The following is a 26,211-nucleotide window of genomic DNA, read 5'->3' as shown; positions in this document are numbered from 1 at the left end:
CACTATGGCCAAGAGGCCAGTAGACGACGAAATGGTCGACCAGCGACCAAAACGAGATAAATCCTCAACATCAGAGCAATCAGAGCTCGAAAAAGTGGGCATTCACCCCTTGTTGAGGGGCGCGACAAAAGTTCCTACCAATTTCAATCCATTAAAACACTCACGAAAACGAGAAGGTTTTGTTGTTAACCCGTACATTGACCAAAAAGACATCAAATACTCGCGACCGAGACGAGAGTTCCATCTGAACGAGAAAGGCAAGTATATTGAACGCGCAAACGAACTTAGGCGGCGACTGGAGGAGGAGAAACGGGAACAGGAAGAACAAAAGGCATTGGCTGCACAGGGGCTTACACCAGATGAAACAACGGGTGAACAGTATTATCTTCCCGCTCGGCCACCGGCAATCGAATGGTGGGACCAGCCGCTTCTCAACGAGCGACGGTACGGGGACGAGCTGAAAGTGAAGTATAATGACAAAGATGATCTGAAGAACCCGATAACAGAGTATGTCCAGCACCCGGTTCCGGTGATGGCGCCGTGGGAGAAGCATTTGGCGCCTCCAAAACCACTGTACCTGACAAAAAAGGAGATCAAGCGACTGCGGAAGAATGAACGACAAATGAAGCTGAAAGAGAAACAGGACAGAATGAAGCTTGGACTCGACCCGACTCCCGCTCCAAAAGTGAAGTTGAAGAATCTGATGAACGTCCTGACCAACGATGCAATTAAAAACCCGACTGAGGTGGAGATGCGTGTGAGGCAGGAGATCGAGGCGCGCCGACGGCAGCACGAAGCAGCAAACATGGAGCGCCACGCCAATAAGGAAGACAAAGCCACCAAAATGGCGCGCAAGTTCGAAAAAGACCTGCAAAAAGGCTATTTTTCTGCCGTTTTCGCAGTGCAAAGCCTGGGAAACAACCAACACAGATATAAGGTCAACATCAATGCCAAGCAGCTGGAACTGAAAGGCATGTGTTTGAACCTGGAAAATGGTCAAACCCTCATTATCGTCGAAGGAGGAGAAAGATCAGTGAGCAAGTATAAACGGCTTATATTGCACCGCATCCAATGGAACGTCAAATGCGAACTAGTATGGGAAGGCCAACTAGCCGATCTGCATTTTTCAAAATGGACAATGTATGATTTCACGGACGAAGAGGAAATTCTAGCCTTGCTGGCCAAGTTCAGATTGGAAAACTACTGGACTCAAGCCAAAAATATCATTAATAGCTCCTAAACACTTCTATTTACATTACTCTTCGATCTTGGCTAGCAGATCAGAGTCTCTGAAAATCAGGTATTCCTCATTGCCGACCTTGACATTGGCGCCGCCAAATGGTGGGATAAGAACTTTGTCGCCGGCATTAACGCTCACCTTGGTCACCTCACCGTTCGGGTTCGTAATGCCAGGACCAACGGCAATCACATTGGCGATGTTAAGCTTCTCCTGGTTCTTTTCTGGGATGTAGATACCGGAGGCTGTTTTTTGCGAAGGCTTGACTCTCTGGACGAGAATTCTGTCCAGAGTAGGGATGATCGATTTGGCAGACTTCAGGAAGGACTACGGTGTCAGCAATGGTATGCAGACATACTTACCATTGAGTAAAATTTCTCGAAGTTTTCTAAACTCGGGCCAAATAAAAGTGATCCTGGGCAGTGTGATGTGCATTACGTAATTGCTGACTCACACACGGAGCTCACCTTGGGCCAACCAAAAGAATCCTTTTAGATTATCGATATTTCCAGATGGCTGCTCCTTACGTTATTCTCGGCACCAAAGTCCCATCACACTGGGTAAGTGAGCCATTGATGCTGCTGCTAACACCGTAGCTTGCCATTGGCACCATTTTGACCGTTGTCGGAGGAATCTACATCCCCAAGGCTTTTTCGTCGCCGGCTGCTGCTCCAGCTGCCACTCCAGCCGCTGCCGAATCCTCCGAACCCGAGCTGGATGTTGAGAAGGCAATCAAGTAAGTAAAACCTCTGGATTACTAACGACAGCGATTTCCTTGCATCTGATAAGAAGGAGTAGGTGTGATTAGATACATTCATAAACGTGATACAGTTACGAAATTTGTCAGTAGGGCGCAGTTGTGCCACATAGTAGAGCTGGGCCGTCCGCGTTGGCCTTTATTAGCAGATATTTAGGGTGATTGTCGGGAGATTATTGGGAAAGTGTTCGCTAGCGTTTGCACCCACGTAAGTACTTAGTTGTCTTTTTATTTTTTATAATTAAACTATGCTCATTCTTGCCATCGGAGACTTGCACATTCCTGAGCGCGCAGTGGACATACCGCACAAATTCAAGAAACTCCTACAGCCCACGGGAAAGATCCAGCAGGTTCTGTGTCTTGGAAATGTGACAAACTCGCAATCAACCTTGGATTTCCTGAAGTCCTTATCACTGGACTTCCAGATTGTGAAGGGCGATCTCGACCAGGATTACAATCTTCCGCTTTCGCTAGTTTTCAGTCACGATAAGCTCAAGGTAGGCCTTTTGAATGGGTTCCAAATAGTTCCTAAAGCGGACCCATTGAGTCTGTTATCACAAGCCCGACTGATGGACGTGGATATACTGATATACGGTTCAACCCACAAGGTTGAGGCTTACACGCTTGACGGACGTTTTTTCGTCAACCCTGGTAGTGCCACTGGCGCCTTTAGCACGAGTAAGATGGACCAGGAGGACGTGGATACGGTGGAAGCATATTTAGCAGAAGTGAACGGAAAGAGAGGGCAAGGAGAAGAGAAGAAAGAGACTAATAGCGAAGATAAAGACGGGAACGGTGACAAAAACGAGGAAGAGAAGCTGGAGAGTGGCAAGCCCGAAGAGCCTGTCGAGATCGGAGAGTACATGGACCCCGTTCCCAGTTTCTGTCTTCTGGACATCCAAGGTTCTGTGTGTACGCTCTATTTGTACACATTGATCGAGGGTGAGGTGAAGGTGGACAAGCTGACATATAGAAAAGAGGAGCAGGAATAAAAAGGCACTGTGACGGGCTGGAAAATAGGGCAGCTTCCGCTTCTGTAAAACCTATTGTGCTGCGAGGATTAAAGAAAAACTTAGACCGAAAATTTTTTACTACTCTTTATATTCATCTTTAGATTTGTCAGGAGACGGATGGAAAGATCAATCGCCATTATGATGACCAGAGTGCATTTGGCTCGAGACGGGCCAGTGGGCGTTGTGTCTGCTGGTCTTGTTGATGTGGAAAAAAACACGCTACCTAACTAACTTTGTCTGAATCGTGATGATCTACCATTTCTTCTGTCAACTCTAACGTGAATAGGTCAGCATTCCAGCATATGCATGTACATGTATTCCTCGATTCTACTCTAGATTTCTGACCCCTTCTTCTAGTATACCTTCCAATAGGTCCTCCTCCAAATTATCCTCAACTCCTCCCTGGAATGAGCTCGGCACAAGCTCCGAGAGCACCAGATTTTTCTTCATGTAGTATGCATCCTCCTTGTCCTGGTAGTAGGATTTCTCAATGCTCAGCACCTCAAACTTGAGGGTATCTTTGTATAGATGCAATGCGGCCCTGTTACTCTTTCGAACGTGCAAAGAGACGTACTTTGCGTCGTAGTTCTCGCACAGACTGTAGAGACATTGTCTCATCAGCTTCTCTGCAAGTCCCATGCGCCTATACGTGCGCATCACCGAGAGAGAGGTCACATGTCCGTGGGGGGTTTTATCTTTCGATTCAGGGTCATCATCCATTTTCCCAAGCACATAGCCAACGATCTTCTCTCCTGGAGCAACGTACTGCATGTCGCGTTTAGTCTCGTGCGCCGAAGGTTTATCCTGGTGATCAAGGTCGGGATCGGTGGTCGTCGCCACGAATGATGCCTGGGGCCACGAGAGTAAGTGATACAGATAGTATTTCATGGTGTAGTTCTCCGGCAAGTTCGTGAGGTTGGCATTTTGCATGCCCTCGAGGTCCTCGATCGTGGCCTGTCTGATGGTGATGGCCATGGTTTTTTCTCAAAAAAGACAAACTTGCAATCTGCAAAAAAAAAAAAAAAAAACACCAACCATTATTCATGTCCAGAAGCGCCTCCGGTTACGATCCAGCTGCTGGTCCGCGCACAACAGGAACCACGACAGTCGTCCGTCCGCGGTCGTCGATATACGACAGGAACCTTCATCGCACAAGACACGAGATCAGTGTGTCCAGCTTGAGTTTTCTGTTTATGGAAATAGTGTCGATGAACCTGAACCAGGCAAAAAGCCTGATTGAACTTGAGCGGAAACTAAACAATCTCGGATATTCCATAGGCGCCAAGGTGCTGGAGCTGGCCTCGCTACGCGAAAACTTCAACAACAACCTCACGTCTTCAGGGAAATCGAACATGTCAAAAAGAGAAATCAAGGTCCTGGAGATTCTGCATTTCATCACTTCTGTTATATGGCCTAGCCTTTTTGAAAAACCGGCAGACAATCTGGAAAAATCGTCAGAGTCCAACTCTCAATACATGATCATTGACAATGCTCCTCTCTTGATGAAATATATATCTGTGCCTAAAGAGTATGAAGGACTAAATTGCGAGGCCTTTGTGGCCGGCATAGTGGAGGGAATTCTTGACTCCACATTCTTCAAATGCGAGGTTAGTGCGCACACGGTCCCGTTGGAGGGTCATCTTGGCCGAACAGTATATTTAATCAATTTCGACGAGGAGTTGATCGCGCGTGAAACTCAATAGATGCATGTACCATAGTAACTAGCTTTTCATTCTGATTCCTCAATTTTCTTTGTCTCCCTTTTTTTCTTTTGTTTGGCATGACGACGGTGTTCAAAGATTCGACAAGGCCCAGAAGAGGTAAGTGATAATCACGAAGTACTAATAAAGTGTACAACAGACGCTCCAATGTACTGAAACCAAAGTCTACGAATATTATTACACCTAGAGCAAAAGCCTTTGAGGTGTTGTCTATTTCTCCTGAAGCGTCAAGGGTGATTGGCCAGTCAACTTTGGACGCCCTTCCGGGAGCCAGAACTCCGCCAATGCTGGTGTACAGTTCGAGCTCTGTGCTGAACGAGAACAATCTTTCCGTGACATCTACCCCTTTCAGGGCTCCAATTGTTGAGCTTCCAGAACACTTCGATGATGAACAAGGCAAGGACAGCATGTTTGTAAACTTCCTCAGTCGTTTCGAGCGTAGAAACTCAAGGGCTACCAAAAAAGTTGGTTTTGAAGACCAAAAAGACCAGACAAAAGAAAGAAAGCCCAAGCCATTCAAAAAAATCAAAAAACAGAACAAGTCGGGTTCTGGAGATCTTCTGGGTCTCAATCATACTAACCACCAAGTTACACGATTTCTCGCTATTGACAGAAAGAAGCTCAAAATGTGGACTCGCCGCGAGTTCGAGCTATTCGTGAGTTTCAGAATCACTGGCTGAAGAGCGGGTATTATATGCTCTCGTGGCCCAGTCGGTTAAGGCGTCAGTCTCATAATCTGAAGATCGCGTGTTCGATTCTCGCCGAGAGCAGTCTTTTTTTACTCGTATAAATTTTTTGTCACCCCACAATTACCCTGTAGGCTATGCATGGTGCAAGGCCTATGATGAGCCACTCCCCAGATCGTCTCATTAAACATCAGCAGAAATTATCCCGCCTTAGAAGGGGCAATTTTAGTCTTAGTTGACTAGATTGCTCCCCAAATTTTTTCCCCACTAGCCACATCCAGTGCTGCGAAAAATGCGCATGAGTTGAGTCAGGTTCAATTATTTTCTTAATTCCACAGATTTTAAATAACCAAGATTGCCATGCCTAGCTCTTTTTTCCCGGGTTCGCCAACGTTGCGAACACCAGGATCTCCAACGATCCAGACACGTCAAAGCTCAATTGTTGAGATGCTGTCTAGCCCTCCACCGATTGAACATCTGGAACTCTCCTCTGTGGACAACTCCTTGTCAAGCCCTGGGTCGCCCGGTAGTCAGTCTTTTACATTGGGACAGCAACTGCAGCATCACAGTGGGTCCCACTTGTCCTTATCGAGAAATCCATCCATGTCGAGTTCCAATTCCACGTACCTAGGAGGAACTGCGGTCGAATGGCAACATATTCAGTTGGCCGAGCTTGTTGAACAAAACAAGCTTATCACGATAAGCTCCAAGGTTTCCGTTGAGCAGGCCTTTGAAACACTGGTAAAAAACAACCTGACCTCTGTGCCCGTAGAGGAATACGAAAATGATCCAAATTGCCTGACGTTCGATTACACAGATTTGAACTCGTATTTATTGCTAGTTTTAAACAAATTGAAGCCCGAATCCTTACTGCAGATCAACTATGAGCCAAAGGAAGAGATTCCAGAGCTTATCAAGCGTGCTCAATGTGGAGAACAGGTTCCTGTTTCCTTCGTCATTCGTCTCACAAACAAGAATCCGTTTATTAAATTGCGCGAACAAGACACTTTGTCCACCGTGGTAGAAGTTCTGGGAACTGGCGTTCATAGAATAGCTATTACCAGGGATAATCAACTAACAGGAATATTATCCCAGAGGCGGTTGGTGAAATTTTTATGGGAGAACGCAAGGAGGTTCCCTTCAATGGAGCCCTTGCTCAACTCGTCCATCCAGTCTCTCAACATTGGGTCTTCCAATGTCATCAGTATCTACGGCGACCAACTATTGATCGAGGCTCTAGTCAAAATGCATGATTTGATGATTTCGTCTTTGGCTGTTGTTGACAGAAACAACCAGCTCTTGGGAAATATCTCGGTGACCGATGTCAAGCATGTGTCCAAATCTTCCAAAAGTGACCTGCTTTACAAATCCTGTTTGCACTTTATCTCCGTGATTCTGAACTCCCGTGGCCTTGAAAACGGTAAGGATTCATTTCCGATCTTCCATGTGACCACGTCGTCGTCTCTTGCTCGCTCAATGGCCAAGTTGGTGGCCACACAGTCCCACCGTTTATGGATTGTGAAACCGGACACCCAGTCCTCGATATCATCCGCGTCCTCTGGTCAGGCACCTCCTGCTGAGCCAAAAAACATGTCTCAATCTTCGTCGTCAATTTCCATTCATCAACAGCCTTCTCCTGTCTCAGAGCTTGGTGAATCCTGCAGTATGGGCAGACTGGTAGGAGTTCTTTCTCTCACTGACATTTTGTCCTTGCTGGCTAAGACGTTAGGAAAGGAGCACGTTGAACCATCGATTGCACGCAAGCAAAGAAGAAGATCCAGCAGCAGCGCCAGCAGCAGAACCACCTCTTCACTTGAGATGTTTAGAAAAACCGTCAGTGACCCTGCCGATAGATGAGTCAGAGTGCACTGTGCTTTGCAACCTGATGCTTGGTACTGGTCTGCTGGGTACGTTATATAAATTATAATATACATAAATTATTTGCTCTGCTGTGTGTGTCTGCGCTTTTCGGAAGACGGCTGAGGCAGGGCTCTTTTTGTTGGCGATGAATGCGGTGTTTTGCGATTTTTTACTTCGCTCAGGGGCTGGTTGATTAGTCTTTGCAATTCGGGAAGTCCCGGCACAGGCTTTCGTGATTCTGTGGGAGGAGGCAGCACTTCCTGGAGGTTCGATAAGCTTTTTTTAATCTGGCCCATTGTCGATTCAAGTTCTCTGTTTGACGATTGTAGCGATGCATAGGAAGTAAGTATCTTGTTTTGTTTCTCGGACTGTTCGACCACGTCTGTGTTGGTAGCTGCTACGGCATTGTTCAGATTAGCCAGCTTGGCTTTTTGGTAGTTCAGATACCCCACATTGGCCTCCAGATGCGACTGAAGAGAGGTTGCGCACTGATCTACCGATGACAGCACCTTAGCGTTGCGGTCTGCCAACGTTTCTGCAAGGGTGCAATTTTTTAAGGCCCATTTAGTCTGCTTCTCGGAAATTTTCTCCTTGGTGGAATTGAGTACCATTTCAATAGTTGTTTGCGTCAGATTCTTGGAAAATTGCGAAAACTGATACAAAATCTGAGATTTCATATCTTCTATCATCTTCTCTGATTCCGCGGTCACATTTTGCACGATAGGCTTATCGTCAAAGACAGTTCGTAGATAACGATCAAACTCGGCATCGTTGTTTTGTGACTCGCTAATTCCTGATCTAAGTAAGGTCAGCTGGTTCTTGAGCTCACTGAAAACTTTATCCAGCTCGCTTCTGAAGGTACGCAGCTCTTCGGTTTTTTCCAGTATTCGGTTTGTAAGCAATCGCTGTTCTTTTCCAATGGCTTGCAACTGTTCAGAAATCTTCTCACCCATTTTGGCGACACCTAAATCGTCCCCATTTTGCGTTCTTCTTGCGATATGTTGCATCACAGGCATGATCATTTCCTCAAGCTTCTCATTCAGCATTCTCTGGTACCGGCTCTGGTTTTTCACCATTTCCTCTGACTCCTGGCTACAGTGCTCAACGACTTGCTGTGTTAGTTTGATCACATTCACTTCGCGCGATCGCTGACTCTCCAGCGCACTTTCGAGCTGGGAAAGCCTTTCTTCCATGGCTTTCATACTCTGTATGCTCTTGAGCTTTTCCTTTCTTTCATCTTCCAAAAGACGTGCGTTCTCGTTGGCCTGCATCGTCAACAGCTCGCTCTGGCGTCTTAGCTCCTCGGTCTCATTGGTCAGGTTCTTGTAGTTAATCATGAGCTCATTGTAGTTGGACTCGTTCAAGTACACTCCTTCCTTGTTCCTTGTGGCCTTCAAGTCCAGCTTCAGACGATAGTTTTCATCGACAAGCTCTTTTAGTAGCACTTTGTCTGATATTAGAGGCCCTATCTGTGCCGTATTCCGGATATCCTTGGCCTTGGTAGCGTAATCCAGAGTACTAGTGGTAGCCTGCGTATCGACGCCAGCAGGAGAGATGTTAGCAACTAACACAGTCTTTGTCTTTCCTCCAAGAGAGTCCTGCAGCAACCGCGTCAGTTTAGATTCCCTGTACGGAATATAACTGCTCTTGTCGACTAAGGCATTGATAACTCTGCCCAAGGTGAGCAGCGACTGGTTAATGGAACCAGCCTCCTTTGCACGCTGGTTTATCGCCCCTGACCTGCTGATATTCTCGGACCCAGCCAGATCCACAAGGTTCATCTTGGCATACTGGTACTCTGAGTCATTTTTCTTCTGGATCAGTGTGATACTAAAGATTGTGTGCGAGCGACTGGATAAATCGTTCATCTTGGTAGCTGCCGTTTGGCGACGTTCCAAGCCCTTCTTCAAGAGCTCCAGACCCTCGCCGGCCTTCCGAATGTGATGCTCCTCGAGACCGTCAATCCTGATACCGTTTCCGCATGAGTTCTTGCGCTCAAATATGCGAAGACGCGTATTTTTTGTATCACCAAGTAGGTCTTTCAGCTCTTCGTTATAAATCTCAATGAACGAGCATTTGATCATAAAGTCATCATCCACGCATTCAAACAGCTTGCAAAGCACGCGTGGCACAAGCCCTGCGTCTCTTCCGGGTTCCTTGTCGCTGATGTCTCCACACATCGTGTACGTTTTCCCCGATCCAGTCTGGCCGTAGGCAAGGATCGTGCAATTGTAGCCCTTCAGGAACTCGCTGACAAGTGGTAGCCCTACATCACGGAAAAACACTGATTGATCGGCCGCAGGACCAAAGGCTTGGTCCACGGTGTAAACTCTGGTGTCTGCAACTTGACTGGTGATGAAATCCTGCGATGTGTTCACACTGACCTGGTTTGCACCTGGCTGATCCGGAATACGTACCACCACAGGGCTTTTCATCTGCAATTCGCGCTCATTTCGTCCTCGACAGCGCACAATAACGCTGATGGACTCGGTAGACATAAAGTAAACAATAATATTTTTGTTTCGCGTACGATACAAATAAAATAATGATGAATATTTTTCGTTCTAGGTGAAGAGAAACGAGAACTCAGTCTTTGTGAAAAATTGCTGGTCATAGCTTTCGTCGAGCGTGAACACCTTTCCGGAAGTATTTTTGTACCGAAGCTGTCGCTGCGTCCAAATCTTTTTCACCTTGCTAATGTACATTCTGACACTCTTCAGTCCAAACGCTAGCAGCGTATGCAGCAGACAGTCTACCAAGACTTTGTCCACAGCATCGATGCAGCAATAAGCACACATAATTAAGCACCACTGGAACATTGCGATACGGTGATCCATGTCAATGATCACGAATTTATCGAAATCCATTACTTGCAGGCTCGAGATGTGCTTTTGACACAGCGTCTCCAACTCTTCGTCGTCGAGGAAAAAACTGCTGGCGCTTTCGTTGAATCGAGGTTTTGCAGTAGTTTCTTCAAGCATGATTGGCGAGTTGTAGTACCTTTCGAGGTCCGCCAGGTCCTTGTGCTTTAGCTGTATAAAGAAAGAGCACGATTGCAGTACCTTCTTCAGCAGCCGCTGAACCACAGGATTGCTAACCTTGCAGCCCAGGAATTGTTCGGACGTCAAAACATATAAATACAGTGTTTCCAGCCGGATGTTCTGGGTGAAATCGTAGAATGAAAACCAGCTGTACGTCTCAAAGTCGCTCTCTAAGGACTCTGAGCTCATGAAAAACGCGCGCAGTTTTGCAGATGTCACATGGTAATATCCTGAAATTGAGAGTCGCGTCTTGTCGGCACCCTTGTATAAAGGATGGTATTTCGAATCGATTGGAATCATGTACGGCATCTTGTTGGTCACGACTCGAAATTGCTTGGCCCTGTCTATCACTGAAAAAATGTGTGCTATGGTGAACGGATCGATCTTCTCGTTCCGTTTCGCAGCCACAATCTCCTTCTCCACCTCCGCCGTGCCATCACTGTACCCTAGATACATCTTGAATCCGCCCTCGCAGAACTTGTCGCCAATGTATCCGTCTGTAACCATTCCCATTTTGCTGAGCTTAGGGAGCGGTCCGTGATTCAAGGGGATTGGAATCCAAGTAGTCAGCTCGTCCAAGTCCAGGCTGCTTGCACCGGCAGAGGCTATTCCTGAGGATATTTCCATGGAACAGAAGAGGTAGCGTGCAAGAATTAGCGAGTCAGAATCGATGCTCTTTTCTCCCATGAATTTCCCAAGAAATTGCTTTGCTCCGCGAAGGTGCAACGACCAGCGATAGTCTCTGTTTGAGGACAAATCTGCCGCAAGAATCAAACTCGTGAGCAGCGCAGGCTCCACCTTCTCGTCCGAATTATTCATGTTTTCCAATATATCCCTGAGCGACTGAAAACAGATGGAAAGATAGTGCACGCGGTATTTGTCGTTAATATCGATCTGAGTGTCGAGCTCGGCAATGTAGCTCTTGTCAGCTTGGGCACCAAACTTTGCCAAATGGATGTCCTTGTCAATTCGCGCTTTTTCGGTGAGAAACCGAGCCCCAGACGCCAACATTGCGTTGAGTAGATAGTTACTTTTTTGTGCTTCTGCTAAAAAAGTGACAATGAACGGTGAGTCCAGGTAGGAAGTCGCCAAAGGAAACAGAATCAGGTGCACATCCTTCACAAAGGCCTGTAGATGCAGTGATTCGGAAGCATTGATATGCAGCGAGTTAGCGATCTTATTCAGGTCTCTCTCATCGAAGCTTTGCCTAAGATTGTATAGGTAGTCATAGCGAAGCACCGAATCAGAAGTCGACAAGTTACCGTCTGGAGCCTGTCGTGCTCTATTGTTGAACTGGAGACTGGAAAAGTCGTAGTCTGGTAACAGGGACTGAAGATCCGTGGCGTTGTTATCATTCTCGAAATATTCCGAGAGGCCAGCTATTCCCCCAAAAAGCATCTCCTGGTTCGCCAACAGATTCGAAAGCCCTTCAGTGACAGACTTTCTCGTGTCATCATTCGACTCCGGCTCAGAATCTGGCTTCGAATGAGGCACGTGCGGGGTTTCGGGCTCCGGGTTCGTAGACCTTACTCCTTGAAATTTGAAGACTCTATAATAAATGCACTCTGCGCCGATTTTGGCACATCGTCCGCAGGTGGGGAAGGTTTCATCGCACTTTACCTTGCGCTTCTTGCAGGCCAGACATCCATTTCTTGAGTATTTCTGGCGCTTTCTAACAGGCTTCTGTTTTTCTGGGGCCATGCGATAACTTGCGATAAGGAAATTTTTCCGAGCAAAAAGATAAATAAATTCCAATAAAAAAAAGTATAAATATAAAAGCTCTAGCTCTCTACTCTTGATCACCAAATAAGAAGTCAACGATCCGGTTGTACCAGCGTTTCACCGGCTTGCCGTTGATTTCTATCATACGGGCCAAGTGTCTCTCGTGCGCCTCGACCTCGTCAAGGCCACTCACTAAATCCGCGTCCATCGGATTCACGTATTTGGTGCGCTTGAGAATCTTCCAAAATAGGAATAATCCTGCATCGATGAATATCATGAGGTAGCAGAAGAGGAACGTCTCCACAGACCAGTCTCCAGGCAAAAACACCTCGTAGCCCTGCACCCAAACCATGCAGAAAATAGTAATGAAGGCTGCGATAGAAATGTATGGCTGCCACCATGCCTTGAAAGGAAAGGCCTCTCTGTCAATGCCCTGCTTCGAAACTGCTCTTCTGAAGTGCAGATAGGTAACAAGAATACTCAAGAAATTGATCATCTGGGAAGCTGTCACGAGATTGACTATCCAAGAGAGCACAGTAGCAGAGTTCTCAGACAGTTGTAGGAAGGCAAGGAATCCCCAACACAGCGACAAACAAACCGCGTAGATTGGCACACCGGCCTTGTTGCAATGCGAGAAGATCCTTGGAGCTTTACCTTCCAGCGACATTCCGTAGAGACTTCTGGAAGAACAGTAGGTGTACGAGTTGCCTGCAGAAAAAGCGGCCGTAAGTAGCAGCCCGTTGACGATGTGCGGGAGAACTCTCACCTTTAGGTTGCTCATGGCAATGATATAAGCAGAGGCACCGGCACCTGCAGTTCCCTGTTCGATGGCTGCCACCAACTTAGGGTCATTCCAAGGACACACAGTGCCCATGGCAAGACTTCCTCCAACGAAGAAAATAGTCAGTCTGTAGGCCACCTGTTTGAACGCGGAGGGGAGAATCTTTCTTGGATTCACAACCTCACCAGCCGACATGGAGACATATTCAGGTCCGGCAATCAGATACGAGAAGGTAATCACGGCTCCCAAAAAAGCTTGGAAGCGGCCCAAGGCACCCGTGTGGATATATTCGGCGATTGGCGGTTGCCAATTACGGAATCCATACACGTCGTGAAGAGGATTGCCTCCCACCATGGTGACGAAAGTGAACATCATGAGTCCCAAAGCCAAGATCACTTTTCCGATCGACAGCCAAAATTCGGTTTCTCCGTAATATTTCACCGCACTGACGTTGATCAGAAAATACACAGCCAACTGAAGTGCAATAGGAATGGCAGGAGAGTAGTCGTTTCTCCAGAAATGGATCAGTGTGTTGAACAGCGTGAGCTCAAATGGGATCAGCGCACACTCAAGGACCCAAAAGTTCCATCCCGTCATAAAGCTGAAAGCCTCGTCGACACATCTCTCTGATAATCTGATAAAAGGCGATGGGATTGGTAAATAGCACACCATCTCTGCGCAGGCTGCCGTGACAGCCAAAATAGGCAGACTCCAAACCACACAGCCCAAAAATAGAGCTAGTGGTCCGCTCTTGTGGAGCTGCGTTGACAGGTTCACAAACAAACCGACACCGATAGTGCCTCCAATACCAATAAGCTGGATGTGCCTGTTCTTCAGACTTCTGTGGGTGTGGCCGACATCATAGAGATCTACCTCAGAGGAGATGTCTGTCTGCAACTCATAGTTAACAATGTTCTTTTCGTCCTTCGCCGGTGGTCCGTCAACAGGAGCAGAAGTGGATGTCGCGATCTCGACGGTTCTGCCCTCCTGGGACTTTCCTGTAGGCTTCAGAGGAGGAACGGGGACGAAGACGTCTTTCAACAACTGGGTTACCTTCGACATGAATCAGTTTAAGATGAGAAAACGTGACAGTAAGGACCCTTGGAAATATTTTCGCCACGTCCCAAGACCTTATATACTTCTGGACGTCTGCAACAGGGAAGTTGTGGCTGCTTCAAGTTATGATGTCCAACTCCGCTTATGAATTGTCCTTATTCGATTCGATGAGGTATTTCGTCACTGATAAGGGAATTACGAGATAAGGCAGGATTTTATCACTGGAGAAAAGTTGAATACTTTGGGCTTCTCCGCATTGCGACGTCTTTTTCCAGATGGCATATTACGTAACCGCGCAAGAGGAGCATGACTCTGGCCAGCGGTGGTCCGTGTTTTGCAAAATCTTGGCAAGGACCCACAAACACTGCTCAGCCTCTGGGAAAGCTAGTATATGTAGATGGGTGCTAGTCTACCTATTCTGCATGAGATAAGATGCGATGTGCACATTTCGCAAAATTCCGGCGAAATCTCGGAAACACTGCTCTGCGATATCTGTCAAACTTCCAAAATCGGAAACCAAATCGCGAAATTGTCGAAGCAACCAGTCGACCATATGGACAGCAACGGCCATTGTTGCGATGGCTTCGGAACTATTCCGACACTTCCCACTTCTATATAAACAAGATTGAGCCTTGAAGGTGTCCTCACGAGTACAATGTCTGAGCTTCCAAAAACCGTTCCTGCTACATGGTACACCAGCGACAAGTTCATTGAAGCTGCCAAGCACAAGATCTACAACAAGGGCTGGCACTTTGTGTCTGTTGTTAACGCGTTTTCCATGCACCCTGAGCTTAATGACGGGCAAAAAGAGGCGTTGCAACTCGATTTTGTGGGCAACCCTTTTTTCGGGCTGTGTGACGTTGACGACCCGTACGCGGTCAAGAGTCTCAACCTGCGCTACGGTGTGTACAAGGATGTCGTCGAAGGCTGTGCTAGTGAGGAAGAGAAAGCTGCAAAGATCGAAAAGCTAGAGCCCGTCAATCACGTGGTCACCAAGGGCGGGCTGGTGTTCATAACCCACGAAAAAACCCCTTCGCAGTCTCTGGAGGAATATTTTGGCAACGAGCTTGGCCAGTTTATTGATAACAAGGATTTTAGAAGCCGCACGCTGCGCCGCAGACTTGTCTACGAGTGCGACTACAATGTCCTGACCTTCATTGACGGCTACCAGGAGTGTTTGCACTGCCAGTATACACACCCTGCGTTCAGCAAGGTGTACCCGTTCGAGTTCTACAAGGTCGACACCCACACCAACTTCTGCCGCCACCACTGCAATCCTGTGGGCAAAAACAACGATGCGGGACTATTTTTGTATTTTTTCCCATCGTGCACTCTGAACCAATACGGGGGCGGCATGGGAATTTTCCGCGCCAATCCAGTCAACGGTAATAAGACGCGCATGGAGTTTGAGTATTTCTTCGACGGCAGCGACGAAGACTTCGAGGAGTACTTCAAGTTCGCCAGACAGGTGGCGCTCGAGGACATCTGGCTGTGCGAGGCCGCGCAACAGAACCTGATTAGTGGGGTGTACCAACGGGGCTTGCTACATCCTAAAAAAGAAGTCGGTGTGGTTTACTACCAGTCGCTGGTTCGTGAGAGAATTATGGCTTAGTTAGCGTGGAGGTCTAAACTCGCACTGTGCGGCAATCAAACGCGACGTGGTGTACTGCACCTGAGTGAATAAAAATAAATTCCAATTCGATAGCAAATATTGCTGTAATAATGGAGTGACAAGTTTTTCTGCCGAACCTAACCAGCCCGGGTTTTTTTCACAATAGAGAAAAAAGGACTCGATTATTCGATGCTGCTGCAAATCACGCCAGACATAATAAGTCACCCGTTTACTCCGCAATTCTCCCCACTGATCATTTTCAATGGCTGTGAACGGCTAGATCGTTGACCAGTGCGTCCCGGACCTTACGTGCCGAAGCGGAAATTAACCGGCACCTGGTTGCAAAAGATTATGCTATATAAAGCACAATATCCTAGCTCCCTATTGTCAATGAAAGGTTTACTTTATTACGGTACAAACGATATTCGCTACTCCGAGACGGTCCCTGAACCGGAGATCAAGAACCCAATCGATGTCAAGATCAAGGTCAGCTACTGTGGAATCTGTGGCACCGACTTGAAGGAATTTACATATTCTGGAGGGCCTGTTTTCTTCCCTAAGGCAGGCACCAAGGACGCGATCTCGGGATTAGCGCTGCCTCTCTGTCCTGGACATGAATTTAGCGGCACAGTGATCGAGGTGGGCTCGGGCGTCACCAGCGTGAAACCCGGTGACAGAGTCGCCGTTGAAGCTACGTCGCATTGTTCCGACAGATCGCGCTACAAGGACACAGTGGCCCAGGACCTTGGGCTCTGTATGGCCTGCCAGAGCGGAGCTCCGAACTGCTGCTCGTCGCTAAGCTTCTGCGGTTTGGGCGGTGGCAGCGGCGGTTTTGCTGAGTACGTCGTTTACGGCGAGGACCACATGGTCAAGCTGCCAGACTCGATTCCCGATGATATCGGAGCACTGGTTGAGCCTATTTCCGTTGCCTGGCATGCTGTTGAACGCGCTAGATTCCAGCCTGGCCAGACGGCCTTGGTTCTTGGAGGAGGTCCTATCGGCCTTGCCACCATTCTTGCTCTGCAAGGACACCAAGCTGGAAAGATCGTTTGTTCCGAGCCGGCCCTCATTAGAAGGCAGTTTGCACAGGATCTAGGTGCCGAGGTCTTTGATCCTTCCACTTGCGACGACGCAAATGCCGTTCTTAAGGCTATGGTGCCAGAAAACGAAGGATTTCATGCAGCCTTCGACTGCTCCGGGATTCCTCAGACATTCACCACCTCAATTGTTGCCACCGGTCCTGCTGGAATTGCCGTCAACGTGGCCATCTGGGGCGACCACCCAATCGGATTCATGCCAATGTCTCTGACTTATCAGGAGAAATACGCTACGGGCTCCATGTGCTACACCGTCAAGGACTTCGAGGAAGTTGTCAAGGCCTTGGAAGACGGTCTCATATCTATGGACAAAGCACGTCAGATGATCACAGGCAAGGTTAATCTAAGGGATGGAGTGGAGAAGGGCTTCAGACAGCTGATCGAGCACAAGGATACTAATGTCAAGATCCTGGTCACGCCGAGCGAGGTGTCCTGACTGATGATATACATACATCATGCATAGGAATGTCCTAGAGCCAGTGCTTGTGTGTCTGGACGATTAGGTGTCTGTTAGCATTATGGTGGCCGGCTCCCGGGAGACTAGGCAATGATTTACATATGGCCTCGATTACGTAACATGTGCCGAGCATTTAATTATTCTGGTTTCTTTTCTAGCTTAGTTGATTGTATGTTTCTTGAGCAGGAGGAGATTCTACAGCAATTTCAGAACATCTCCAATTGCCAAATCCCTGTGTCCGAACAGATTGTATTGCTAGAGTCTGTGAACTGGAATTTAGAGCTTGCATTGATCCAGTACTGGCAGTTGTATCCAAGAAGGGCGAACTTTGAGAGACGAGACGTGAGCATGGCAACGGAGAATTCATCCAATAGCGCACCCAATCAGCGACGCTGGTTTTCCTCGTTCTTCCAGAATCCGGAGCAGACATATGTGCCTCTGGTGCCAGGGTCTTTCCCGATCATGGAAGAACGACAGCCCTCAAAGCTCCACAGAATGGCCAATACCGCTTTCAAATGGCTGCTAGACCAGCTAGTGTTATTTGTTGTTGTGCCGTTGTACGTTTTACTTCGCATAGTGGGGCTCGCATTGCTTGTCGTGATTGGCGGTATCGTTCCGATCATCATGAAGCTGCATCCGAATAGGTACCATGTCATTCGCAAGAACGCCGATCCCGCTGATATGGCTCGCCGATTTATTGTCAGCTTTGACGATATGATCGGGAACGTGTCTCGCGGAGACGCAGATGAGGAAGAAACTGAGGACTTGATCAACCAGGCTGACACGATGGAAATCCAGCGCCCCGATTTCCTTGAATGTTCGTATTCGCACGCATTGCATTTCACTAAAAAAGATGCCAGATGGCTCCTACTGTATATTCACAGCGAGAGTCACCAAGATACTAAGAACTTCATTCAGGACGTGCTGACAAATCCTGATTTTCTCCGATTCATTCGTGAGAAGCAAATACTTATATGGGGCGGAGACATAAAAGACAGTGAAGCATATCAAGTGGCCAATCAATTCAAAGTGACTCGACTTCCCTTCCTAGGAATGTTGTGTCTTACGGTCAACGAGACGCCAACAGCCTCAGGAGTGCAACAGTCGGATCCGATTCTGTCTATGGTTTGCAAGATTCAAGGATATATGCCTTGTGCTCAAGTGCTTGCCAAGTTGCAGAAGATTTACAACAAATTCAATCCCAAGCTGGAGGGCATCCGTGCAGATATACAGCGTCTCCATAACGATCGCCAGACACGTCAACTGCAGGATCAGGCTTACGAGAACTCGCTTAGAAGAGATAGAATGCGCAGGATGGAAGAGGCCCTTTTACAAAGAGAACGGCAGGAGCAGGCACGAGCTGTCACTTTGAAGGAGAAGTGGTTGAAATGGAGAAAGTCTACGTTGTTGCCAGATCCAGAGCCCGCAAATGCCGCACGAATCGCTATCCGTCTGCCGGACGGGAAAAGAATTCGGCACAATTTCGACAAAAACGCTAAACTTGAGGAAATCTATGCTTTCGTCGAATGCATCCATTTGAACAACGTGGAGATTTCCGATTCTGACACTCTCGAAAGGCCTATTGGCTACGATCACCAGTATAATTTTGATATCTATACAGTGTATCCACGAGAGAAAGTTGTCGTGGACGACGAGTTGAGTATCGCCGAATCCGGGCAGGTGTATCCTGATGGAAACTTGGTTGTCGAGCTAAATAGTGAAAATTAATGCTTCAATTGTGAGTTTTCTTAGCCCGTTTCTTAGCCTTCTTCTTGTCTTTCTTTTTCAGTCCTTTGAGTCCGCTTTTGAGAATATTGGCATACTCGTTCCAGAATGTCTCCAGCTGATTAGGTGCGATCTCCGTGCTCAGCTTCACTCTTTTAGACTTGTCCTTATTGCCATCAGTCACTCTCACCAACACCGAGTACGATTCTTTGCCAGATCCAGCTGCACCTTCAATATCCTTCGTGATGTCATACGAGAGTCTCTTTTGCGTGATGTATATGGAGTTGCCGTTGTTCTTTTCAAGCAGCGCACTCGCTTGTTTTAGAAACTGGCGTTAGCAATACCGTGCTTGAGTTCTTACCTCCTGGTTATCTAACCTCGTCATGATAAATATATTTATTTATTATATATTACTTTGTCGACTATTTTCGCGCATTTTTTCAAGCTCTATACAAAGCGATCATCTGAGAAGCCATTCCATTCGGAACACCATAAATCGGGTCCAACGAGCGCACTTGGTTCACATCTAAAATGTCTGTTATGCTTGGATCTGCGATGCGGTGTCCAGTGTACGTTCCATCCTTGTACTCTTGGTAGTGCTGCGTCATGCTCAATCCGCAAAGGACGTAGTTCGTATGATAAAAATCTGCCCGGGTAGACGGCTTATCCCGCAGACCTGCAGGCTCATCCTGGCAACAGCAGAGAATGTAGTTTTGCAGCTGAATTCGGTTAAGAAGGTCTCTTTGACCGGTCGCAATTTCGAGTAATGGCGTCAGCCCGCCGGCCCAATGACTGTAGCATCCGTCAACGAGCTTGTTTGTGCGACCGCTAAGACCTCCCTCCACGTTGTACTGTCTTTGAACAGTCCAGCTGATCAGATTGTCTAAATCAATCACAGATGGTAGCTCCGTGGGCGATCTCAACATCGACAATGCTGCTACAGCGCAAAAAGTGTACCCTCCGTGAGCTTCATCGCCAGGATAGCCTGAAAACCCACCCTCGTACGTTTGGCAGCTGGCCAGCCAGTCAATCGTCTTGTACGCAAGCTTGTCGTCCAGAATATCCAGAAGAGAAGCGACACAGATCGCACAGTAGACGGCTCTGGTGTCTGCTTCTCCATTGTAATGCATGATGAAAGAGCCATCAGGCTGCTTCATCTGTAGCAGCCAGTTGTAAATTTTGCGCCTATCAAGCTGGGCAGCAGCATTATAACTTTTGCTCACTGTTAGAGCCAACAAGCCGGCATAAGTCGCGGCCAGGTGGGCCATCTGACCACTTCCTCCACCAATCGCCCCCGTTTCGGCATCCACGCATTCAAGAATTTTGTACCCAACTCTTTCGGACAGCTCTGGATCAATTTCCTCGCCCAGAAGGGCCTTAGAGTTCACAAGCCAGTAGACGATCCATGGCTGAGAAGCGTCCAGAGCTGTAAATGGAGCGGGCAACGGACGGCTCAAAAATGCGTTGATGTACTTGGAATGGCTCTTACTTCTAAGAATGGGGAATTGGCTTTTATCTTGCCCTAATATGTCTTCATATATTTTAAGGATGTCCATTTCGACCTCCATTTGGCTCTCTATCGTTTTAGAGGCCGGCTCCTTGATGCGGAACTCATCCACCTGATCACTTGCCGCAAGCAGCTCTTGCAACTTATCGTAGTTCAAGGTTCTCTGAGCCATATGCGATAGATAGTTTGCAAGAAACCGAACGCAGGCCGCTTTCTTTCTTCTCATACGGATGTTTCAAAATTTATTCTACCTGCACAGCCGTGAAGTTGAGACAATAATTCACCCCAACCTGTGGGAACTACCCAGATCCACAGTGCATGGGCCCTTCTGCGATAACCTGATGCTGATTGTATATATTTCGGGCTGAAGGGTGTCAAAATGAACGAAGTAGCCATACTTTTCGCTGATTTTTTTGTAGTCCTTACGGAAATAGGTAGCTGACACTGAAAAATCGTATGCAATGGGGCTCCTGATTCTTATTGCAACGCGGGAGGGTTTCAGAACCACAAACTGGTATTTGTAGCTTTCTGAGTCTCGGAAAGTCTTTGCTTGCGTAAATAGTCCCAGACTTGTGGACAGTCTAGTCATTGTCAGCGGGCTTTCGCTATTGACGATTAATTTGAATCGGCCAAGAGTTGACGGATCCTTCGTGGATACTACGGCGATGTATCTTGACTTTGGACTGAGGTTGGTCTTGAAGATAAATCCTGATTGGTCGTACTCAAGTCGCTGGCCGGCCACAAGGGTTCTTTCGTCGAACTTTGTGAGGAAACTTTCTGAAGTCTCGAATAGTAGGACATTAGCCACGCTGTTGGAGTAAAGACCAATTTCGGTCTTCCCGAGCGCACCAGCAATCTCAAATTGTGGATTGTCAATGTAAGTGGAATGCAACCAGCTGCCTCCAGCTGTCATGGGCGTCCATTGATCTGACACTTCTTCGATGTGTTTGTACTTGAATGATGGTCTTCCTACCGTCAACTTGTGACCAGAAAAAAAATGCACAGAGTATCTAATTGAAGACGTACTATTTGCAATGAGCACGCCGGTCGCGACTTGACCTGGATTGAGACGAAGCTTTGACAATACAAAACGTGATCTGTTCGTCGGACTTTTCAATATCCGCTTTGCGCCTGTCAGCGTCCAGAGTTTCTCGCCTTGTGTTTCATACCACTCGGCACGCAAATATGTCTCTGGCTGGTTCAGGTGGCGCTCAATAAGAACATAGACCATATTGGGGTAGTCGTGATTCTGTAAGCTAAATTGAGGATATTCTATCGCTCCCAATGTATCCTTGTATATCACGTGCTTGGTGATCTTTGAAAAGTTGTTTAGCTTCCAATTGAGATAGAGCACGTTAAAGGGGTAAAGATCCGACACTTCCATGTCCCGTTTCGCAAGATTCCAGGGGTTTCTCAGTTGAAATCTGAAGCCGTACTGCGCTAACTTGTCCTTTTTGATGCTCAGGACCGAATAATCATGATTAGGTGCAAGATTGAAGCGGCGACACTCCTCTGCGGAAAGATTGGAAGTCCCTAAACCTAGCACAAGATCTGCTGTACTGTGTTTTCGAGCAATATCTTCCATTTGGTCTCTAGTAAGATCGTCAATTTCCACATACTCGGGAACGTAGCCGGTAAGAATATATGTGTCGATGCCGATATTGGAACCCCTAAAGTCCGATAAATGGGACGCATTGTGGATCTGTAGGTATGCCTTTTCCACGATTGCCGGCCACAAAAGCTCTGGATTAGTCGAGCTTTTCACATATCGCGATTGATCGGCCGGAAGTGAAGAGTCTGTCCAAACCACTCTTCTACATCCATTAAATTCTAGCGTCAATGCAAATCTCGATGTCTTGGTATCAGTATGAACCAATGACAAGAGATCAAACCCATGGCTGGCCATTGTTATTAAGGACGACACAAAGGAGCAGTTTGCCAGTGATTCCTGATATAAATCCTCAATTCCATCTGTACTAAGATCAAGTGAGTTTGTTGAGCCTGGGGCAACGAAGACACCAATTTGTTCATCAAATGGGTAGTAGAAGCTATCTTGCTTTGAGAATATCCAGCACATCTTTTCGTCAGGAGTGAGGAACGGTCGGCCAGATTTGAGGTGATCGTAGAATCCCAAAAGCTTATTTCCCAGGCCTTTGACTTGCTCGGGCACGAAGCCAGAGTCTATCACGAGCTGAAATTGTTTGATCAAACTAAGACACTCTGTTTTGACTGGCTGTGATAGTGCATATCGATAAAGTAGTTCGTTGAGGTTCGTCTGTATTGCCTCTATTTTCGAATATACTTGATCCATATTTCAGGATTTATAGTTAATTTGTCCGGAATATTAAATTATCATTAAATTATCTATCAAATCTAAACTTCTCCTGCTCCAAATACAAGCTTCATGCCACGCTCCAAAAACCCCTTCTTTTCCTTTTTTGCAGCTTTTGGAACATTGATAAGGCCAGTCCCATCCTTGAGTTTGAACCTGCCGTCTTGACGTTCTTCTTGATTGCCGCCTTCAACAGCAAAAACGCTGGAAAGCTCTACCTCAGGTAACTTTTGGTCGCTCACAAGCTTAACCAACGACATAGAACATCCAACGTCTTGGCTGTCTGGGATAGATGACCCAAGCAATTTTTCTAAAGACGTTCTTGTGTAAGGGACAACTCCTATCACCGACCCAGATGCCCCTGGTTTATTGCTTTCACGCAAGGCACGCACTGCAGAAGCCGAATTGTCGTATGTGAATTTCACCCACTGCGGACCGATGAACACGGGGAAGCTTCTGCTTTGACTCGGAAACTTACGCTGGTTGAAATCTTCCAATATGGTACCGTATTTTGAAAACTGCTCGACGACCGAGGAGAACTGCGAATCATCATACCCATACACTATGACCGCAGTTTCTCTTATCGTTGGCTCCGCATCCTTCTCATTGTCGTTCAGTGAATCTACCTTACCAACGGAGAAGGGTAGATCCGGGTTTCCTGACTCGCTGGATCCAACAGGAACCCTGCTCCGCTGAACTCTGTTGAAGACGTTCTTGTAACTATTAGGGTCGGATTCAAACTTTCCAAAATCTGGATTGTTGATCAGTAGAACATTACTGGAGCTGTCATCATTATTCATGCGGTCGTAGAGTGACAGCTTTGGAGGAAGATCTTGGAAATCATCAATGGGTGTCGTCTCGTGGTCAGCAGCGATAGAGCCATCCGCAAACCGTTTTCTTTGGACTCCGGATTGAAACGGAAGGGCTGGCTGGTTTGAACTATCGGCGTCGTCGTTTGTTTCTCCCAGAAGTTTGCTTGTTCTTTTAACGAGAGTAGTTGGTATGCTTCTCTTCTTTGATCGTGCGCCCGCTCCCCCGATGAGTGATGTGTTACCCCCCGAGCTCAGCCACTCCGGCTCTTTGTAAAAATCTTCCTTAAGTTTGTATTTTGAAAAGCGCGACTCCCGTGAATCAGCAGTTGTTATTTGAGACATATTAATAAACAAAGTTTTCTAGGAAGTAAATTAAAAAAATACAATATGATAAAAACATGCATGTATAATATATTTTAATAAGGCTCACACAGTTGACGCTGCAACAATGACATCAAAACGTTTGTTTTTCTTGTTCGTTGACAAAGAACCACGAAATCTGTGAGTGCCCTCTTATTGCCATAAAGAAGATGAGAAACTGCAGTACGATGTTATCATTCGCATGTACAATGCGCGAGTTCTATTCAAATATGCTATAAAGGTAGCTGATTAAACTTCCGGCAAACGACCCTACGTAGGCACCTGTGAGCAAGGTAATTGGCCACTGTTGCCAGTCTCTATCCCAATCGAGCGGAATAGGAATGACACCCAACCAGCAACCCACTAGCGAGCCCATAGCCTGCAAGTAGACCTGATTTTTATAAAATGCTGGCACTTGAAACGTGAGCAATCGGATCCACGTGTCTCCTGCGTCTAAATCGGTGAGCTTGTAAACTAGAAGAAGCGGGAAGACTGTCAGAAACGACAGATGCAAAGCCATAAAAGCTGTTTCCTTTGTCAGGGATCCAATAGGAGCCCCGAAGACCAGCAAGATAACGAAGATTGGAATTGCGGCGAAGCAAGAAATTATAGATGAAATCACCAGGTACACGAGCTCGCCGCCGTTCGGGCCTCTATGTCTCTTTGCTTTCTTTTTGTTTTTGATTGTGGTTAGTGCTATTAGTCCGAAACCAAAATGAAGTGTCAAAACTGCAAGCGTTGACGAGTTCAGTGCTGGTATAACCTTGGAGCTTATATTGTAGTGATGAAATAAAGCATAGACGATTGCCAGAGAATGGAACGGAAGGAGCATGAAAGCGGGAGAGGGTTTCGGCAGCTCGTTAAGTTTAGGCTCCTCGTCAGCAAGATCGAAAGCTGACTCCGGGACAGGCGATCCCGGTTCTGTGCTGGGGTTGCGGTCGCTGAGAGACGGGCTGTTTCGAGAAAATGAAACGGTCTTTTTCACCTTTTTTCGTGCGGAGGACATGGACGTCAGTTGGAAAGGTTTATATCCAAAAGAAACTTTTTTGTTGGTACGTGCAGGTTCACACGTTAAAAATATATACAATTAAATCTATACAGACTATTTTTCAGGCAGCGAAGAATCGAGGTTGGTTTTCCTGGCAATAAAGTATTTTTCCAAGAAACTGAGCTCATCAAACTCTAGAACGTCTCCTGGCCTCTTGGCCACAATGGTCCACGTGGTGCCAAAATGGGATCGTTTTTCCTGCGTGATCTCCAACCCGGACGCGTCCACCAACTCTCCAATGTCGAGATTCCATCGACAGCCCCATGTTTCCGAATGTTTATGAGCCCTTCTATCAAGCTGCTTGTTAATAAAGTCGTACGACCCCCTTCCGTGCTCTAAGAGCACTATTCTTCCTCCAGGCTTGAGCAATTTCATCATATTCTGCAGGGCCTTCACCGGATCCTGGTGAGAGCACAGTCCGAAAGTTTCTATGATAGTGTCATATTTCACTTGCTTGTCTCCCTGAAGATCCAATAGATCTTCAGCTTTGCCAACAACAAACTTCACCTTTTTGAACGCAGGCCACTGTTCGGTGAACTTGTCGTAAGTCACACGCATCATCTTGGCAGAGGTATCCAGAAACGTGTAGGATTCTATTTTCGTAGGGTCCAAGTACTTGATGTTTCTTCCCGTTCCACACGCAACTTCCAAAACGTCTCCCTTGCAGTGGCTCATAAGCCATTTCCGCTTTGATCCCATGAACGACAACATCTCCTCGGTAGAAATTTCGCTGTCGTACTTCTCCGCAACGTTGTCATAGAATTCTGTCAAGTCCTTTGCAGGAAGAATGCATTCTTCGTAAGAGGTATCTAAGAGATGCTCAATTTCCTTAGGCGCCGGATTGAAGTAGTCTTCTGGCGAAGTATGTGTCTTCTTCCATTCCTCTCTGAGTTCGTGATATGCTTTCAATTTGGCCATATCCGACGTCCGAATCAGGTCCCCACTCAGCTCGCGTAATCTCAGCTTCTCCCATTCACTAAGCTCTGCACCAGAGTCTCTTTTCTCCAGCAGTTCCTTCTTCTCCACATCTCTCTCATACAGCTTGCGGAAATACCTTATGCCGTAAACGAAAAACACCAGATACAGCGCAAGGTAGTACTTGGTGGCCTTTCTATTAAACTCAAACGTGTCCACAATGGCACCATATTTTCTGATCCAGGAGCCTGAGTTGACGGCTTCTTCGTATTTCTTCTGTTCCTCCTCTGCTCTAAGCTGTTCAGGAGTTTTAACTTTTCTCGTCTTGAAGCGAAATTCGGGTTTGCCAGAGCTCCGAGCAGCAGTACGAGCAAAAGTAAGATCCACACGCGGAATTATGAGAGAGTTCCGACCAGGCATTTTGCCCCAAGGTCTCAGACTTCTCAAAAACATGGCCTCTGCAAAAGTCAAA

General features: G+C 47.0%; 19 protein-coding genes across 19 annotated transcripts; 7 read left to right on the top strand and 12 right to left on the bottom strand.

The window, feature by feature from the left end:
- Window positions 1-4: 4 nt before the first annotated feature.
- On the top strand, window positions 5-1,240 carry KL911_004774 (uncharacterized protein; the record flags this gene model as incomplete). Its single annotated transcript, XM_043200102.1, has 1 exon — window positions 5-1,240. The coding sequence occupies one exon, from the start codon at window positions 5-7 to the stop codon at window positions 1,238-1,240; it is 1,236 nt and encodes a 411-aa protein (XP_043052394.1).
- Window positions 1,241-1,255: 15 nt separating this feature from the next.
- On the bottom strand, window positions 1,256-1,672 carry KL911_004773 (uncharacterized protein; the record flags this gene model as incomplete). Its single annotated transcript, XM_043200101.1, has 2 exons — window positions 1,256-1,505; window positions 1,596-1,672. 2 exons carry the CDS (start codon window positions 1,670-1,672, stop codon window positions 1,256-1,258), a joined length of 327 nt encoding a protein of 108 aa, XP_043052393.1.
- Window positions 1,673-2,242: 570 nt separating this feature from the next.
- On the top strand, window positions 2,243-2,986 carry KL911_004772 (uncharacterized protein; the record flags this gene model as incomplete). The annotated part of the gene is made up of 1 exon (XM_043200100.1): window positions 2,243-2,986. The coding sequence occupies one exon, from the start codon at window positions 2,243-2,245 to the stop codon at window positions 2,984-2,986; it is 744 nt and encodes a 247-aa protein (XP_043052392.1).
- Window positions 2,987-3,334: 348 nt separating this feature from the next.
- KL911_004771 (uncharacterized protein) lies at window positions 3,335-3,982 on the bottom strand (the record flags this gene model as incomplete). Its single annotated transcript, XM_043200099.1, has 1 exon — window positions 3,335-3,982. One exon carries the CDS (start codon window positions 3,980-3,982, stop codon window positions 3,335-3,337), a length of 648 nt encoding a protein of 215 aa, XP_043052391.1.
- A 68-nt stretch (window positions 3,983-4,050) lies between these two features.
- On the top strand, window positions 4,051-5,408 carry KL911_004770 (uncharacterized protein; the record flags this gene model as incomplete). The annotated part of the gene is made up of 2 exons (XM_043200098.1): window positions 4,051-4,696; window positions 4,858-5,408. 2 exons carry the CDS (start codon window positions 4,051-4,053, stop codon window positions 5,406-5,408), a joined length of 1,197 nt encoding a protein of 398 aa, XP_043052390.1.
- Window positions 5,409-5,774: 366 nt separating this feature from the next.
- Window positions 5,775-7,271, top strand: KL911_004769 (uncharacterized protein; the record flags this gene model as incomplete). The annotated part of the gene is made up of 1 exon (XM_043200096.1): window positions 5,775-7,271. One exon carries the CDS (start codon window positions 5,775-5,777, stop codon window positions 7,269-7,271), a length of 1,497 nt encoding a protein of 498 aa, XP_043052389.1.
- Window positions 7,272-7,351: 80 nt separating this feature from the next.
- On the bottom strand, window positions 7,352-9,772 carry KL911_004768 (uncharacterized protein; the record flags this gene model as incomplete). Its single annotated transcript, XM_043200095.1, has 1 exon — window positions 7,352-9,772. One exon carries the CDS (start codon window positions 9,770-9,772, stop codon window positions 7,352-7,354), a length of 2,421 nt encoding a protein of 806 aa, XP_043052388.1.
- A 66-nt stretch (window positions 9,773-9,838) lies between these two features.
- KL911_004767 (uncharacterized protein) lies at window positions 9,839-12,016 on the bottom strand (the record flags this gene model as incomplete). Its single annotated transcript, XM_043200094.1, has 1 exon — window positions 9,839-12,016. One exon carries the CDS (start codon window positions 12,014-12,016, stop codon window positions 9,839-9,841), a length of 2,178 nt encoding a protein of 725 aa, XP_043052387.1.
- An 88-nt stretch (window positions 12,017-12,104) lies between these two features.
- Window positions 12,105-13,880, bottom strand: KL911_004766 (uncharacterized protein; the record flags this gene model as incomplete). Its single annotated transcript, XM_043200093.1, has 1 exon — window positions 12,105-13,880. One exon carries the CDS (start codon window positions 13,878-13,880, stop codon window positions 12,105-12,107), a length of 1,776 nt encoding a protein of 591 aa, XP_043052386.1.
- Window positions 13,881-14,069: 189 nt separating this feature from the next.
- On the bottom strand, window positions 14,070-14,445 carry KL911_004765 (uncharacterized protein; the record flags this gene model as incomplete). Its single annotated transcript, XM_043200092.1, has 2 exons — window positions 14,070-14,249; window positions 14,320-14,445. 2 exons carry the CDS (start codon window positions 14,443-14,445, stop codon window positions 14,070-14,072), a joined length of 306 nt encoding a protein of 101 aa, XP_043052385.1.
- Window positions 14,446-14,529: 84 nt separating this feature from the next.
- Window positions 14,530-15,486, top strand: KL911_004764 (uncharacterized protein; the record flags this gene model as incomplete). Its single annotated transcript, XM_043200091.1, has 1 exon — window positions 14,530-15,486. One exon carries the CDS (start codon window positions 14,530-14,532, stop codon window positions 15,484-15,486), a length of 957 nt encoding a protein of 318 aa, XP_043052384.1.
- Window positions 15,487-15,876: 390 nt separating this feature from the next.
- Window positions 15,877-17,019, top strand: KL911_004763 (uncharacterized protein; the record flags this gene model as incomplete). The annotated part of the gene is made up of 1 exon (XM_043200090.1): window positions 15,877-17,019. The coding sequence occupies one exon, from the start codon at window positions 15,877-15,879 to the stop codon at window positions 17,017-17,019; it is 1,143 nt and encodes a 380-aa protein (XP_043052383.1).
- Window positions 17,020-17,211: 192 nt separating this feature from the next.
- Window positions 17,212-18,768, top strand: KL911_004762 (uncharacterized protein; the record flags this gene model as incomplete). The annotated part of the gene is made up of 1 exon (XM_043200089.1): window positions 17,212-18,768. The coding sequence occupies one exon, from the start codon at window positions 17,212-17,214 to the stop codon at window positions 18,766-18,768; it is 1,557 nt and encodes a 518-aa protein (XP_043052382.1).
- Window positions 18,769-18,772: 4 nt separating this feature from the next.
- Window positions 18,773-19,150, bottom strand: KL911_004761 (uncharacterized protein; the record flags this gene model as incomplete). The annotated part of the gene is made up of 2 exons (XM_043200088.1): window positions 18,773-19,060; window positions 19,127-19,150. 2 exons carry the CDS (start codon window positions 19,148-19,150, stop codon window positions 18,773-18,775), a joined length of 312 nt encoding a protein of 103 aa, XP_043052381.1.
- A 55-nt stretch (window positions 19,151-19,205) lies between these two features.
- Window positions 19,206-20,444, bottom strand: KL911_004760 (uncharacterized protein; the record flags this gene model as incomplete). The annotated part of the gene is made up of 1 exon (XM_043200087.1): window positions 19,206-20,444. The coding sequence occupies one exon, from the start codon at window positions 20,442-20,444 to the stop codon at window positions 19,206-19,208; it is 1,239 nt and encodes a 412-aa protein (XP_043052380.1).
- Window positions 20,445-20,552: 108 nt separating this feature from the next.
- On the bottom strand, window positions 20,553-22,583 carry KL911_004759 (uncharacterized protein; the record flags this gene model as incomplete). Its single annotated transcript, XM_043200085.1, has 1 exon — window positions 20,553-22,583. One exon carries the CDS (start codon window positions 22,581-22,583, stop codon window positions 20,553-20,555), a length of 2,031 nt encoding a protein of 676 aa, XP_043052379.1.
- Window positions 22,584-22,645: 62 nt separating this feature from the next.
- Window positions 22,646-23,758, bottom strand: KL911_004758 (uncharacterized protein; the record flags this gene model as incomplete). Its single annotated transcript, XM_043200084.1, has 1 exon — window positions 22,646-23,758. One exon carries the CDS (start codon window positions 23,756-23,758, stop codon window positions 22,646-22,648), a length of 1,113 nt encoding a protein of 370 aa, XP_043052378.1.
- A 238-nt stretch (window positions 23,759-23,996) lies between these two features.
- On the bottom strand, window positions 23,997-24,782 carry KL911_004757 (uncharacterized protein; the record flags this gene model as incomplete). Its single annotated transcript, XM_043200083.1, has 1 exon — window positions 23,997-24,782. The coding sequence occupies one exon, from the start codon at window positions 24,780-24,782 to the stop codon at window positions 23,997-23,999; it is 786 nt and encodes a 261-aa protein (XP_043052377.1).
- Window positions 24,783-24,878: 96 nt separating this feature from the next.
- On the bottom strand, window positions 24,879-26,192 carry KL911_004756 (uncharacterized protein; the record flags this gene model as incomplete). Its single annotated transcript, XM_043200082.1, has 1 exon — window positions 24,879-26,192. One exon carries the CDS (start codon window positions 26,190-26,192, stop codon window positions 24,879-24,881), a length of 1,314 nt encoding a protein of 437 aa, XP_043052376.1.
- Between the last annotated feature and the right edge of the window lie 19 nt (window positions 26,193-26,211).

Source organism: Ogataea haglerorum, assembly GCF_019207285.1.
Source record: "Ogataea haglerorum isolate 81-453-3 chromosome Unknown 81-453-3_NODE_16_length_219348_cov_95.707317, whole genome shotgun sequence".
NCBI classification, from domain to species: domain Eukaryota; kingdom Fungi; phylum Ascomycota; class Pichiomycetes; order Pichiales; family Pichiaceae; genus Ogataea; species Ogataea haglerorum.
This window is presented reverse-complemented; position numbering and strand designations above follow the sequence as displayed.